This window comes from Amphiura filiformis, chromosome 6, assembly GCF_039555335.1.
Source record: "Amphiura filiformis chromosome 6, Afil_fr2py, whole genome shotgun sequence".
Taxonomy (NCBI): domain Eukaryota; kingdom Metazoa; phylum Echinodermata; class Ophiuroidea; order Amphilepidida; family Amphiuridae; genus Amphiura; species Amphiura filiformis.
The window spans coordinates 27,587,213-27,602,061 of NC_092633.1; the positions used below are offsets into that span (position 1 = coordinate 27,587,213).

The 14,849-nt window shown below is 37.7% G+C and overlaps 1 protein-coding gene across 2 annotated transcripts in view; it reads left to right on the plus strand.

The window, feature by feature from the left end:
- The first annotated feature begins 301 nt into the window (after window positions 1-301).
- LOC140155207 (serine/threonine-protein kinase PAK 3-like) overlaps window positions 302-14,849 on the plus strand; it is a 40,474-nt gene continuing 25,926 nt past the window's right edge. For both annotated transcript variants that reach the window (XM_072177948.1, XM_072177949.1), the window contains exons 1-2: window positions 302-452; window positions 12,591-12,788. In XM_072177948.1, coding sequence (XP_072034049.1) covers window positions 12,623-12,788 — 166 coding nt within the window. In that variant the 5' untranslated portion in view covers window positions 302-452; window positions 12,591-12,622. The remainder of the gene's footprint in view (window positions 453-12,590; window positions 12,789-14,849) is intronic.

The window sequence follows — 14,849 nt, forward strand, 5'->3', positions numbered from 1 at the left end:
GGACTACTCCAGAGAGCACAAAGGGCACAGGAGGTCAAGGCGCTGCACAAGAAGTTTCTTGTAAGCCTTTACTTCCGGGTGTGTCGCGCCCGGTGTCGCGGAAGCATACCAGCGAAATGTTAACCTAAACAAAGACTCATAATCATTTTAAGATAATAGAAAGTTAATAGTAATTAAAATGGTGACAATTGACTGCCTGAAATAACGAAAAAAGATAAAGAGAAATGAAAGCAAACCTATTTATTTGCGAACTATAAATTGATTATCACTCCGCACTCATTTTTGACCACTGCGCAAGTCAATTGCGCACATGTAATGACTTCCTGTGGCTGAATGAATGTCTTTGATTGTGGACATTTAGGCCATTAGAAATTTTGTCCGTATTTCTTATTCTGACGGAGATAGGACGTCAGATTGTTTGAGAAGGTAGCTTTGCACCTACTAAATTAGTGGTAAGTCAGTGTTTAGTCATTATGCCTGTAGTTTTGTTATATTCGTGAGTTTTTCATTTTTACGGAAGTGAAGTAATTTTCCATACACTGACTGTACTGTCATGACTGTACAATGTTGAATGTATTACTTAGAGGTTAATAACTGCGCATCTGTTATTTGGAGGGCATTGTGAAAAATCTAAACATTTTGCCTTTGGAACCGAGGAATATCCCGAGGGCGCAGCCCCGAGGGATATTCGAGGTCCAAAGCAAAATGTTTAGATTTTTCACAATGCCCGACATATAAGTTTATAACCGATGCAAAGTTATTAACCTCATTCATAACCGTCACTTTGATCTTTTAACTTTACAAAATAACACAAAATTTTCCTCAAAAGTTTGTAAAAATAAACAATTCTTACATCTTCCCTTTCCCAAAATCGATCAGGCTAAAACAAAGCGACCAATAACAAAAAGTGCGTATCAGAATCTGTGCAAATATGGTAGCGCCATAATCCAAATACGGCAGCCAGCCAGCGCAGCAAGCAGTTCGTTGGACGCACTGGCGCACGCAGAAGTCAATTGTGTGCGACATTGGAACAATTACGCATTTTGCGGTCAATTGTGAGATATTAATGACCTCGATTTGCGTTCGCGTTTTCACAAATAATAAAATATGATTGGATCGCACGCATCGCGTTTATTAATGAGGTTATGAATATTTACTAGTACATAGACATACATTGCATAACACATATACAATACATTGTTCACGTACATTTTGCGGCAGAGAAGAACAACAGTTGTTTACATTTTGAGAGCGTACACACATGGACAGCGTAAACACGGCGGAAGTGATGTTCTGATTGGCTAATTCAATCGTCTGACAATCATAACATTATTAAGGGGGTACTACACCCCTGTGGTAAATTTGTGACTATTTTTGCATTTTTCTCAAAAATTAATAACACACTGGTAAAAAAAAGTTATGTATATTATTGGGGCAAGGAATCCAATTACTACACTGAAATTTCAGTGACTCAAGACAAGCGGTTCAGTAAATATGATAGAAAATGAGGTACATCCTAGCGGTACCTCATTTTCTATCATACATGTAAGTATCAAACCACTTCTCTTGGGTCACTGAAATTTCAGTGTAGTAATTGGATTCCTTGCCCCTATAATATACATAACTTTTGTTACCAGCGTGTTATTATTTTTTGAGAAAAATGCAAAAATAGTCACAAATTTATCGAGGGGTGTAGTACCCCCTTAACACAAATTCCAATAAATATAAATCCTGCGCGCCAAGAGAAGTGATTGTCGCAGAGCGGCGGCGCTCATCAAAGCCGGCTTATATCGCTCAATGTTAATATTAATAACATTAATTATTCATTAACATAACAGGGCACACACATCTGATTCTGAGGCTGAGTGAAGAGTGCTGTTCTTCTCTGGAAGCAAAACTATCTACCGTAATTAGCTTTTTAGAATGATAAATGATTGGATCCCTGTGTGTGTTTAGAATTTATCAAGGAACATTCTTGGAAAGATCAAAGTCTGCATGCATCACATGTCATGTCATATTTCTTTATGCATTTAAGCATTGCAAAAGTAAATACACAACATGCATATTTTAGCTTCAAACTGACTCTGAGGCTGAGCAGACCATATAGTCTTTGGTATTTGATTTTAATTTTTGCATCAATGCAGTAATAGAATTTTCTCAGCCATGTTGCACAGTGGTGGCAGGGGTGGGATTTGGATTAGTAAGAGTAAGGAAATGTGGGTATGGGATATGTGTGGCTCACGCATGCAATACAAAGTATTGCTGCGTGGTAAAGCGAGTCTCTTCCGCAACTATAAAGTAATGGTCATTTTTTACTCTGTTCAAAACGTGACATCAGGGTCCGCATTAGCCGGTATCGCATCGCAATTTGCTATGCAATCAAGCACAACAGCGATGCAAATTTGAACATTCATAGCAAATTTGCTACACAACTTCTTGACTCGGGAACACTATTATTTCTTTCCGATTAAATTTACAACTTACTATTTTGTCATGTCAGTGGTCCATTTAATCATGTAATATTCCGAATTATGATAAGCTTACATTCCGAAACCGGAATTTGATATAAAATACTCGCGAGTTCACTCGACACATCGCTTTGTTTTTATCATCATTTGCGCTACAGCGCATGCACGGGGATACCCATCCATAGTATTTGCATATGTGCAGCACAGATTGAACATGTACAATGTAGGCACATGTACGGAACCATAATATTGCATGCGTCGTACATGCCATCGGGTCGGATCATTTTCTGATAGGGGTGATACCGTGATAACGAGTAGCCGTGTCGTAAATAATGGTTTAAATTATTTTTGTTTGTTTCTGAACGGGTCAATTATCTCATTTATCTCACTAATTAGTTAAATGTATATTTTAAACTTTTGATTTTATCACTCTCTTTTATTTTTTTGTATGTATGTCAGTATGTGTACTATATTTTATTATTAATGTGAGATTTTAGGTTACATAGATAATAGATGTAATATAAATACAAAATACCATTCATTCATTCATTCATTCATTCATTCATTCATTTATTATTTTTCACTCATCAAATTACAAAAAGCTAGAATACATACAAAATCATAAGTGAGAGTGAAGGAATCACAGGAAAGGCCAAGGAGAGGCCTGAAAATCTGTGATCCCTTGATTGGTTAATTCATCATTTGACATGGCAACAGACTGTCACTTCAATGAAGTAACAGTAAGTTGTCATATCTTGATATGAATTAACCTAAATACATTTTTTTTTTAAATGGTTCACAATTTAGTAAATAAGAAAATGCACAACACAAATAATATTTAATACCTATACCTTAATTTCACATTCCACTTTCATTAATGAGATACTGTCTGTAGGATAATATAATTCTAAATAATCCCCCACACTGGCACTGTTGGTCTAAGAGGTCTACACTACTGTGGTTGACCGGTTGCGAACCATGATTGATTCAACAACTACAACAGCAATTTGAAGTGCAACAAAACTGCTATGCAAAATTTGAAACTTGCTACACAAATTAAAATTTGCATAGCAATTTTGCTATGCAAAAGAAAATCCGTAAGGCTGACCCTGCGTGGCATGTACACCAAATACAGTTATACAGCCCCCAAAATGGTCTACTTTTAGCGACCGACTCCGAAACAGTTTAGGCAAAGTTAAAAATGCGATCCCCAACCCTTTGCTTAACTTTAGATGAATTTGTAGCAGTCTCTGTGTCGAAAAATACCCAGTACTTGCCCGGTAGAAATGGCCACATTGCTTCAGTCCCGTTAATGAATATTTCTTCCGTACTCCAATGGTTCCAGCTGGGCTCCAACGTGGGCGTCACAATGATAGTCTCTACACAACCAGATTGTGTCAGTCTGACGTTCGTTGATCCTAATAACAAACCCGTGATAGCCATATACACTGTACAGTCTGGCCTGAGACTAATTTTATACACATTCGATGACGTATCAGCCAATCGGGAAGCCTCGTTAGAGCCGCCATTTTGACATGTGCGTTCTGCTCTTGAGAAAATTTTTTGATATTTTAAACGGGTCATACTAGGATTTCAATTTTTTTTATTAATTAATGAAGTTATATGTTGTTTTGAGGAATAACACAGGAAGTTTTGAGTTTTATTTCAACTGGAGGTGTAGAAAGGCGGTAGAAAGGTGAGTGAATTCGTGATTAGGTTTTCTTGTTTCAACAATCCAATAGTAGGATACAAGACGTAGGCTAAAAAGGTCTTACACATCATCTAGAAATGCTTCATTCACTGGTATCATTTCAGGCGGTCTTGGTACGAGTAGGTATGAGAATGTTTAGGAGAGTTCTGTCCAGGGCAGATCTTGTAACACTAACAGGGCCACTGGAAGGTGTTGGCTTAGGACTAATTGAATCGATGAGGTATCGCGGAGCAGAGTCAGTCAGGCACTACTAAATCAGAAGACAGAGTTTGATATGGATGCGGTTGCTAATCAGAAGCCACTGAAGATTGTTCATGAGAGGTCTTGGATTACTGCATCTAGGAACAGAGCTAGAAAATTAGCTTGGAGGCTTTGTGTTGAAGTGATTGAAGGTGGCAAAGATCTTGAGACTTGAGTCCATAGAGAAGGCTGTTACCATAGTCCAAACACGATAGTATTTAAAGGGCCCGGACATCATGATGTTTAGTGTCCATATCCAAATGATGCTGTATTCTTCTGATGTTGCAAAGCTGGAGGTTGACAGAGGAAACAATGGAGTTTACTTGTTTTGTCATAGACATATGACTGTCAAAAATCACCCTGAGGCTATGAACATTTGGAGATGGTTATGGTTTTATAAATATAATGCTTTTGCCAACTTTGAGTTCAAGATTCTGAAGCTTTTGAAGGCGATAATGGGATCCAGCAATGAAAAATTCTCTTTTGTCACTGTTCAGTTTGAGTTTATTTACATTCATCAGTTTCAGTACTTGTGTTGGCTTGATAGATTTCACCGAAGTTACATATTGATATGATTTGTTATTTGCTGAGTTACAACCTTTTCAATGAGTTTGGATATAAAGACACATTGGATACAGGCCTGCAATGTTTGAGCTCATTATGATTAAGAGAAGATTTCTTAATGATAGGAGATATAACAGCTTGGCGCAGAGGTTCGGAAGGGAAAGAAGTAATTTACAAATTACATGTAACAAAAGAGTCACTTGGTACCAGGATTGAACCTTGGGACCCCTCGCATGCCATGCAGAAGAACATGAGACCGGTAGCCACTTGGGTTTCGCTGGCCGGTCAGCAACTCCGTGGGTATATAACTTGGGGTTATACATGTAATATCATGGCATCATATGCGATGCATTGCATGATTGGGCGAAGTGGTTTTCCTCACTTAGATTTACTCAGGGGTCGATTTAGCCACTGGCCCTGGCCAGTAGTTTTCTCGTCGTGCCAAGAGATTTTCCGTCTGGATGGGCCAGTTGGGATTTTGGCATAATTATGAATTTATGACATGTTACAATATTAGAAACACAATGAAGTAGAATCTGGGCCAGTGGACTTGCCCTTGTCCAGTATGAAAGCTAGCCCGAAGGCCAGCTGATTATCGCTCCTTACATGTATGTCTACCCCTGGATTTGCTGAGTTTTAGTTGTGTTAGGGTTTTGGGGGTACTACATGTACACCCCTGCCCAATTTTGTGCCTATTTTTGCATTTTTCTCAAAAATTATAACTCATTGGTGACAAGTAAGATATGTATATTATAGGGGCAAGGACTACAGCTACTGCACTGGAAATTTTATTTCGGCACAGACAACAGTTGTGGAGTTAGAAGTCAAAAATGAGGGAAAACCAGTATTTGATCAATAAATCAATAACTACTTGCCTTGAGTTGCTGAATGTTCAGTGCAGTAGTTGTAGTCCTTGTCCCTATAATATGCATCTTACTTGTCACCAATGTGCTATAATTTGTGAGAAAAATGCAAAAATAGGCATAAAATTGACCAGGGGTGTAGCACCCCCTTAAGTTATGGTTTGTCTGAGCAGGACTAATTCTTGACTGTCATCTTCTTGGCCATGTTACAACATGGTGGCAGCAGTGGGACTTAAAATAGAGTAAGTTCAGAGATGCTACTTTTCAGGTTTTAGCCTGAATTCAGGTTTTTTGTGAGTCCATTTTGGGGCTTTTGGCATGCATTCACATGCTTCTGGGGGTTTTTCTCACCAGTTTCAGGTTTTTTTGAGTGAAACCAAGTGGCATTCTTAACTGTAGGTCAGGCATAGAGCAAGTAGGGGAGATTATTGAACATTTTTCACAAAGACATGGAACAGATTTTATCACTTGAAGAATTTACAGGGTTGTTTGATGAATCACTTGATTTTTTTTTAATCACTGATTTAAATCAACTTTTTTCATTTTTCACCATTTTTTTGATAAATGATGTCACTTTATCTATTGCTAAAAATTCATCTTCGAGGTGCAGCCACTCTCAATGAAACCCAAGTAAAAAAACGGAAAATGATCTAGGGTTGCAAATGAGCCAATATGTCTTGAAAGTGCTCATTAAGATTTTGCTAAAAAACAGTGCATAAATGTTCATACTGTAGCATTTTTATTTTCAAAATAGAAAATTGTTTTCAAACTTGGTCAAATTGTTCCTAATGACTTCCAGATAATTTATGCATAACTAACTAGCTGCCCTAATTTGCATAATTAATTAGCTAATTATGCAAATTAGCTCATTAATTATGCAAATATGCAAATTAGAGGGTGGCTAGATTATATACATTAGAACATATTTTAAAACACTTTGACCAAGTTTCAAGGCAAAAGTGTGCAAAATAAAAGTACCATGAGCATTTATGCATTGATTTGTAGCAAAATATTTTCAAAAAAATATTAATGAGGCTTTTCACTGATATTGGCTCATTATTAAAATAAAAACAATACTATACAAAGAAAATATAAATTGATGTTTTGTGGAAACCGTGTGTCCAAGTTGCTCCAAACAAAAGGCATATTGATCCGTGTACTTTACGCTACTCAATTAATCTGTTTAAAACAAGCTCAGAGCATTTACTAATTTTTAGAATATATGCTTCAATTCATCAGATCACCACATTAAGAGTAGAATCGGCAAAATCGCATTCTTGCATAAAAATGCACTTTCAATTTTGTAGTATTTTCTGATAATATGTGGTTCCTGTATGGTTGACGCCATGTTGAATTTCAACAGGGAAGTCATATTTCACGAATTCCTTAAGTCGTATTTTGTGAGTTTTTCCTTGAAAAATCACTGATAAACGCCTCCCTGAAAAAATCTGATTTTCTGTACAGTTGTGTGTTGCAAAAATTGTTCCGGTACAGAAAACTCCCCTGCAAAGTGACCAGAGTGTATTTATACTTTTTTTTTTAAATAATTCACTTTTGGTCTTATAAAAAGGATTTGTTGATTTTGCAAATCACAGATATTGCCTTTAATAATTATGTTATGTAAATGTTGTATTGATCCCTGGGCCTCAGATGATTAATTGTGTTTTCAACTGATTGAGTGTCCCAGGTTAAAGAAGAAATAAAACAAAACAAAAAACAAAACAAAAGTTGTGATGTAATCAAGCAAAATCAGTCAGAAGTCGGATACACTGATTTTCAGATATAGCCAAACAAAGACAAATAATTTATTTTGTTGCATATTGTTTTGGAAACACTTCAACTGTTCATATCTTTGGTACTAAATGTTCAATTTCAATTTGGTTTTCTGCAATATGTAGCTTTGCAAATGCCTTAAGTATACAATCATGTAGAAAATTGAATATGCCCGACTTGAGACTGATTTTGCTTGATCACACCACGATTGACATCTGATTAGCCATGACAGGATAATGTTAATCTGATGAAGTATCTAAATGTTGGTGGCCCTTTCACAGGTCTACTAATTCATTCAGGATGCCAGGGGGTCGTTGATAACCCAAAGGTCTTGCTATCAAGATAACCAAGGAAGAGCTCTATTTCTTGCCAAGCTAAACCTTAAAGGACGACCCTGATGCAGGCTGACAGTAAATGCCGGAATTACGTATGTTTGCCTATTTTTGTCGATTGGATCTCGGTCGGGTGCGGCTCAGCGGGCCAAGAATAGAGTCAGGTAGTTTAAAGAGTTATTGTGATGGATCACATGGATGAGAGAGATATACTTTAGTTTTGCAATAAAGCATTCATGGATTTAAACCATATGTTGGAAGTATAATGTATACATGTACACCTCTGTAGTGTTGTGGCGGTGTTGAATTACTCTCTTCTGTCAAAGATCTCTTCTATGCTTCATGTAAGGTGAGTCTTCCGCTGTTCCATGTGTGTGGTGCAAAAATTAAAAATTGGATGAAATGTTTTAGGACATTAGTGTGAAAGGTTTTGGCCGAAACGTCGGTGATTCCATCTGACCAAAAAGTGAGTTTTTCTGGTTGACCAGATTTAATTATCTACTAATTGACATTAGTGTAATTGATATACTTGGTATTTGCCACTTTTCTTGAAGGTTGTGTAGGACTGCCATGGCAGTAAACATCCTGCAATGTGTTCCAATTATTGTCCATGGCAATAATTGGAACACATTGCAGGATGTTAGCTAGCCACCCATCATTTTTGGGACAAGCAATATTAATACCTGTGACATATGCTGAATCTTAAAGATAATGCTTGAATAAGTTCTGTGAACTCAAAACAAGACTTGACTGATACATTAAGGCTATATATTTGAACTGACTGAACCTCCACAAGGGCCAGAGGTCTGGTTTATGTTTTCAAGGTCAAATTTTGGACAGGCAGTTTTGGTGAAAATGATGGGCACTTGTCAAATCCTAGCTTGTACATGTAAAACGTGACACATATTTCTATTATTAGTACCAGTACTACTGAAGTGCAAGGTCTCCGAGTACTAGCAGACTGTTAATTTGTTTTTAGGAGACTAATGTTTTTGAATGCCATTGAATCAGTTGGTTACAAAAGTAATACAGTAACAGTATCTGCTTAAATGGATAACAAAAGCAGGTTCTCGGTTTATATGTCGAGGGCCGAAACATAGAGATTATTATATGATCACCATGACCTTTTCAAATATTCAATTGCTAATTAATCATTTAAAAGATGAAGAACAAGTTGCTCACTCTCAATGCTCAAATCAATTATGCATACATGAACATAAATGTGAGGGTGCAATGTATGGAATATTGACTTTAATTACGGTAATGAAAGAAAATGAAACTGTCTCTGCATACATATATCATATATATGCTTTGATGGTGAATGTGAAATGTTTATATTTCAAAATTGGTCTTTAAAAAGTAAAGCTTTGAACATGAACATTTTACATAATGTATACACAATTTGTGTGTAGCTGATTTCACCAGTTTTGAAATTAACTTAGAGGGAGGGTTTGCAATTTTGTACATATGTTACATGATCTGGTCCATGGGGGCCAAAGGCGGCAAATTTGAAACTGAGATAAAGGTAAAAGTATGGAGCAAAAAACAATGAAATACATAAAAAAAATAGACATCAAAAAACTTCATAACTTTAGAACCAAGTATGCTAGACCTTTGGCGTTTGAACAGTAAATGATAGCCTATTGTATGTATAATGTAATAATTATAGTAACTCAATTTTCAAAAATGCCTCCTTTGGCCCCCATGGACCAGATCGTGTCACATATCAAATTATGTACATTGTACAACCTGCTATAGGTACATGTACACAGGTAATCATAAGTTAAGTGTACGACTACACACAATAGAGAGAGTAATGTTACTATGCCAACAGAATTTGTGTGATTTGGAATTGGTCATTTTGGTTTACTGATTTGCTCATTGTACATGTATACATTACACAAAATGTAGAAGAATTTTTTACAGCATTGTACATTCTGTGGACTTGTTAAAAGCACACATGTGGGGTATGTTTAGAGAACAAAGGTATTGGTTTTAGCCACTGGAGTGCATCTATCGTCTCATATAAACGAGGCGACATCATTATTTTAAGTAAAACAACGGTGAAGCCTAGTTGTTTTATGCCAAAAATAATGATGTCGCCCGTGTTATATGAGACGATAGAATGCTACGACAGCGGGTAAAAACAATACCTTATTCTCATTCTTAAACACTTTTTTAAATATCATTTAGTATTACAAATTTTGATCAAATTAAATCCTACATTTTACAAGGAAATACCTAGGGCTTAAAATGGATCAGTCCCGTTGTTGCTATGCGCCTCCGATTGGTTCAAATAGCGAGTACGCGTATCGCGTAAATTCGTGTTGAATCCCGTTGATGCACACGCGCTGACCCGTGTGATATTGTGTCATATCACACGGGTAAGAACCAATAAGATTGCAGGAACGTTCTCAAGTGTTTAAGAATAGTGCATATCAATTACACACATGATATTATACAGTCTAACCCTAACACTGACCCAGGTTTTTTGCTATCGGAAGTCACAGAAGATCCGAAAAAGTGAAGAAGATGAAGAATTTTTGACTTGGCACCCTCGGGATTCGAACCTTTGACCCCCCAGCATGCCAACCACACGATCGCGGACCGGGAGCTACACGGGTTATTGCTGCCCGGCCAGTAATTCTGTGAGCATGACACTTAGGGTGATTGCGTCATCGCAGACCCTGGGATGCATGCATGCGCAGAATTTTTCATTGTGGTATTCTGTGGTATTTATGGGTGTGTAAGGGTTAACATAGGCTCTAATCTGGAAAAATACATCTTAAGTTCTTAACTAACCCTAACACTGACCCAGGTTTTCTGCTATCGGAAGTCACAGAAGATCCGAAAAAGTGAAGAAGAAGAAGAATTTTTGACTTGGCACCCCAGGGATTCGAACCTTTGACCCCCCGCATGCCAACCACACGATCGCGGACCGGGAGCTACACGGGTTATTGCTGCCCGGCCAGCAATTCCGTGAGCATTTGACACTTAGGGTGATTGCGTCATCGCAGACCCTGGGATGCATGCATGCGCAGAATTTTTCATTGTGGTATTCTGTGGTATTTATGGGTGTAAGGGTGAACATAGGCTCTAATCTGGAAAAATACATCTTAACTTACCCTAACACTGACCCAGGTTTTCTGCTATCGGAAGTCACAGAAGATCCGAAAAAGTGAAGAAGAAGAAGAATTTTTGACTTGGCACCCCAGGGATTCGAACCTTTGACCCCCCGCATGCCAACCACACGATCGCGGACCGGGAGCTACACGGGTTATTGCTGCCCGGCCAGCAATTCCGTGAGCATTTGACACTTAGGGTGATTGCGTCATCGCAGACCCTGGGATGCATGCATGCGCAGAATTTTTCATTGTGGTATTCTGTGGTATTTATGGGTGTAAGGGTGAACATAGGCTCTAATCTGGAAAAATACATCTTAACTAACCCTAACACTGACCCAGGTTTTTTGCTATCGGAAGTCACAGAAGATCCGAAAAAGTGAAGAAGAAGAATTTTTGACTTGGCACCCCCGGGATTCGAACCTTTGACCCCCCGCATGCCAACCACACGATCGCGGATCGGGAGCTACACAGGTTATTTGCTGTCCGGCCAGCAATTCCGTGAGCATTTGACACTTAGGGTGATTGCGTCATCGCAGACCCTGGGATGCATGCATGCGCAGAATTTTTCATCATGGTATTCTGTGGTATTTATGGGTGTAAGGGTTAATACTTGCAATGCAATGTTTGGATGTTAAAGATAAGGTATTTATAAAACCAGGGCTGGAAATGAACAATATATAATATAACCATCGGATGTCCATATAGCTATAACATCAGACCAAGGCTTTTCAGCTGCATAGATTGTGATGTGTAGTGATTGTGACTCTTAATTAATTAGAGCCTCGTTATAAAGCTAGTCTGATGCTAATGAGTCATGGCATGTAGTCATAATGTTTCTAAGTCAACCTGATCAGACTGACTGGGAGGTTGTGTTTTGGAGCAATAGTGTGCTGCTATGGAAGCTACATGTATGACTCTGCATGTGAATAATGCATCAACAACAAGCTTAGGTAGTCTTAGCACGGGATGTATGTACATGTGTATGATGATATTAATTAACAAGTAACAACAAATAACTGCAATAATCATTATCATTTGGTACCCATCCATAGGCGTAGATCCCGGGGGGAATGGGGGGATAAATCCCCCAATATTTTGCCAGGGGGTGGATGGCCCATACATTCATCCCCAAGGTTGATGCCTGTATGTGGGGTTCTGACCAAATTAACCTCATTGGACATTTTAGCCCCCAAAGCGCAAATTTTTGCGCACTTCGCGCTGATTCATTCCACTTTTGTACTATTTTTCACCAGTTTAGTTTCAATATGGCAAAAATGTATTTGTACCATAAACTTATTCTGTCGCCAAAGGTGCTGGATTCCTTATACTTTTTTTCCCATCCCATCCACCCCAATGTCAAAAAGAAATCTACGCCACTGTACCCATCAACATTATCACATCCACTTGGTGTGACCTTTATCCTTTTTACATTGTAGCTCATTGGCCACAAAGCCTGGCCTGCAGAACTTTTGCCTTAGATTATAAATGTACTTTTCTCTCTTTTTACTACACAGATTCCCTTGTTGGAACATAACAAATCACCAATATGATGGGTGATAATCCCCCAGCCCCGCCTATGCGATATACCAGTAACGTTAACACCATGCCTCAAAGCCACGCATCAAAACCGCTTCCAAACACACCAATAGAAGATGATAAAAAGAAAAGGAAAATCAAAATGCCGTGGCAAGGAAGTAAAAGTGACGATAAAGGTAAGAAAAAGTCATACTCTGAGCAAACAAAGAGTACCTAATTGTTTCCCCTCGAAATTATACAAACAGTCAAACACTGTGGGAGTGTTTGTGTTTTAAAGGGGAAACCATTGGGGTAGTCTCATAGACTAACTATAATTAAATCTATTTTAAAATTTTTTAAATATGCTTCCTTGAGTTCTGGTATTGTATTATACACTGCTGCTCATCATATGCATGTTCAGCATCTGGATGGGGACCAAAGAATTAATATTACATTACAACAGCAACAAATGGTGATCAGGGGTCGCATTTAAGGAGTTTGCGCGTCAGGACTCCTTGTTTTTGATTTTGGCCATTTTGGACTCCTTAAATTACAAGTTGAAAGTGACGAAAGGGTCTGATAAAAACTGTATGGACTCCTTAGTTTTATGATGCACGGAGGTGTAAATCAGTATAAGAATCGTCGATCAAAAGTAAAAAAATAAAAAGATCAGTAAATAATCCAAATCACCATATGCCAACGACACTAATAATTTCACTGGAATATTTGACAAGTTCCAAAGTTTAGAATTTCGGACAGATCGACTCCTTCAATTCTCATTGGACCCCTTAAATGTTGGTTTTGCAGGTACCAAAAGGTCCAGAAAAATTAAATTGGACCCGTTGATTTTGTGTGCTCGCGCTACCCCTGATGGTGATATGCATACTGATTCATGGTCGAAGATGTGACCGCCCTGGCTGAAACACAGATATTAATGAACCAAATAATGTACGGCAGAAAGTTTTGCACCACATGTACATCAAAGTTTACTTTTCAATGTGCAAACTGTACAAATATGATTGACTGGTAAGCAAGTGTACTAAATGATCTCAGAAGATCAAGTCATCTGGTCTGAAAAAATAAAAATTGTGTCAAAAACTGTAACCAATAGACCCTATAGATCAACTGGAGTGGTATAACAATTGAAATGGCAGCCATGTTGGAGGACAGTTCTAAGGTAGCTTAAGATGACAGAGGTACATTTGTGTACAGGTCTCTAGATCGATTCCACAACCATTCATACCTATATATCACCTGTTTTATTGTATTATCATGCGAATTGGTCCACGGTACCTTATGAAGGACAGAATTTTATTTAAATAAGGATGACTCTGTCATGAGTGATGTCGTATTGTATTGCATACCCTCTATTCGGGCAAAAATACAGCTTATTTAGTCAATGTCTACTTGGTGTCATCCGCCGAAAAATGTTTGGCTATATATGTACTTCACAATATAACTGTTAAAGTATAACTGTTACAATATAACTGTTACAGTATAACTGTTACAGTAAGTGAGGTTACCTGAATGATTACCCATTCAGGTACAGGCCTGAATGATGATACCCATCCAGGTAACCCCATTTGAAATATAACTGCAAATGTTGGTCATCATTTTGGTAAAACCAGTTTTGACATCACATTCGGGTAATAATAATTAATTATGGTAAAACCCAAATTATATAAAGGTGTCCAAAAGTATTCTAAATAGAAGTATACAAAAAGAAACAATTTCCTTCCAAATACCAAAATTTCCCTCCAAACACCAACATTTCCTGGGAAGGTGCTTCCCAAATTCCCCACTTTCGAGCCATGGTTTCAACAAATCAGAATACGATCTTGGTATCCAAATTTATGTCTCAAATGTGTTTTTAGGAGGTTATTTCAAATAACTTATTTGAAGATGTCAAGTAGATTGGCCTCTTAGCAGCTCTGATGGGGACTGTACTAATTGGTTCAAAATATGTGGTGTGATCAAGCAAAATCAGTCTGAAGTCAGACATTCAATTTTCAGTTTCTTACGGGATTGTAAACAGCAGAAAACCGCATTAAATTTGGATAAGGTCCAGTTCAAAATATATGAACATAAAGAGTTTCCAAAACAATAGGAAACAAACGGAAATACTTTCTTTGTTTAGCTATATCTCAAAATCAATATTTCCGACTTCCGACTGATTTTGCATGATCACATCACATATGCTGCCAAATTTGACACCCCTAAATGCTGTCAGTGGGTCTGTAAATGTTTCATAAAAAATC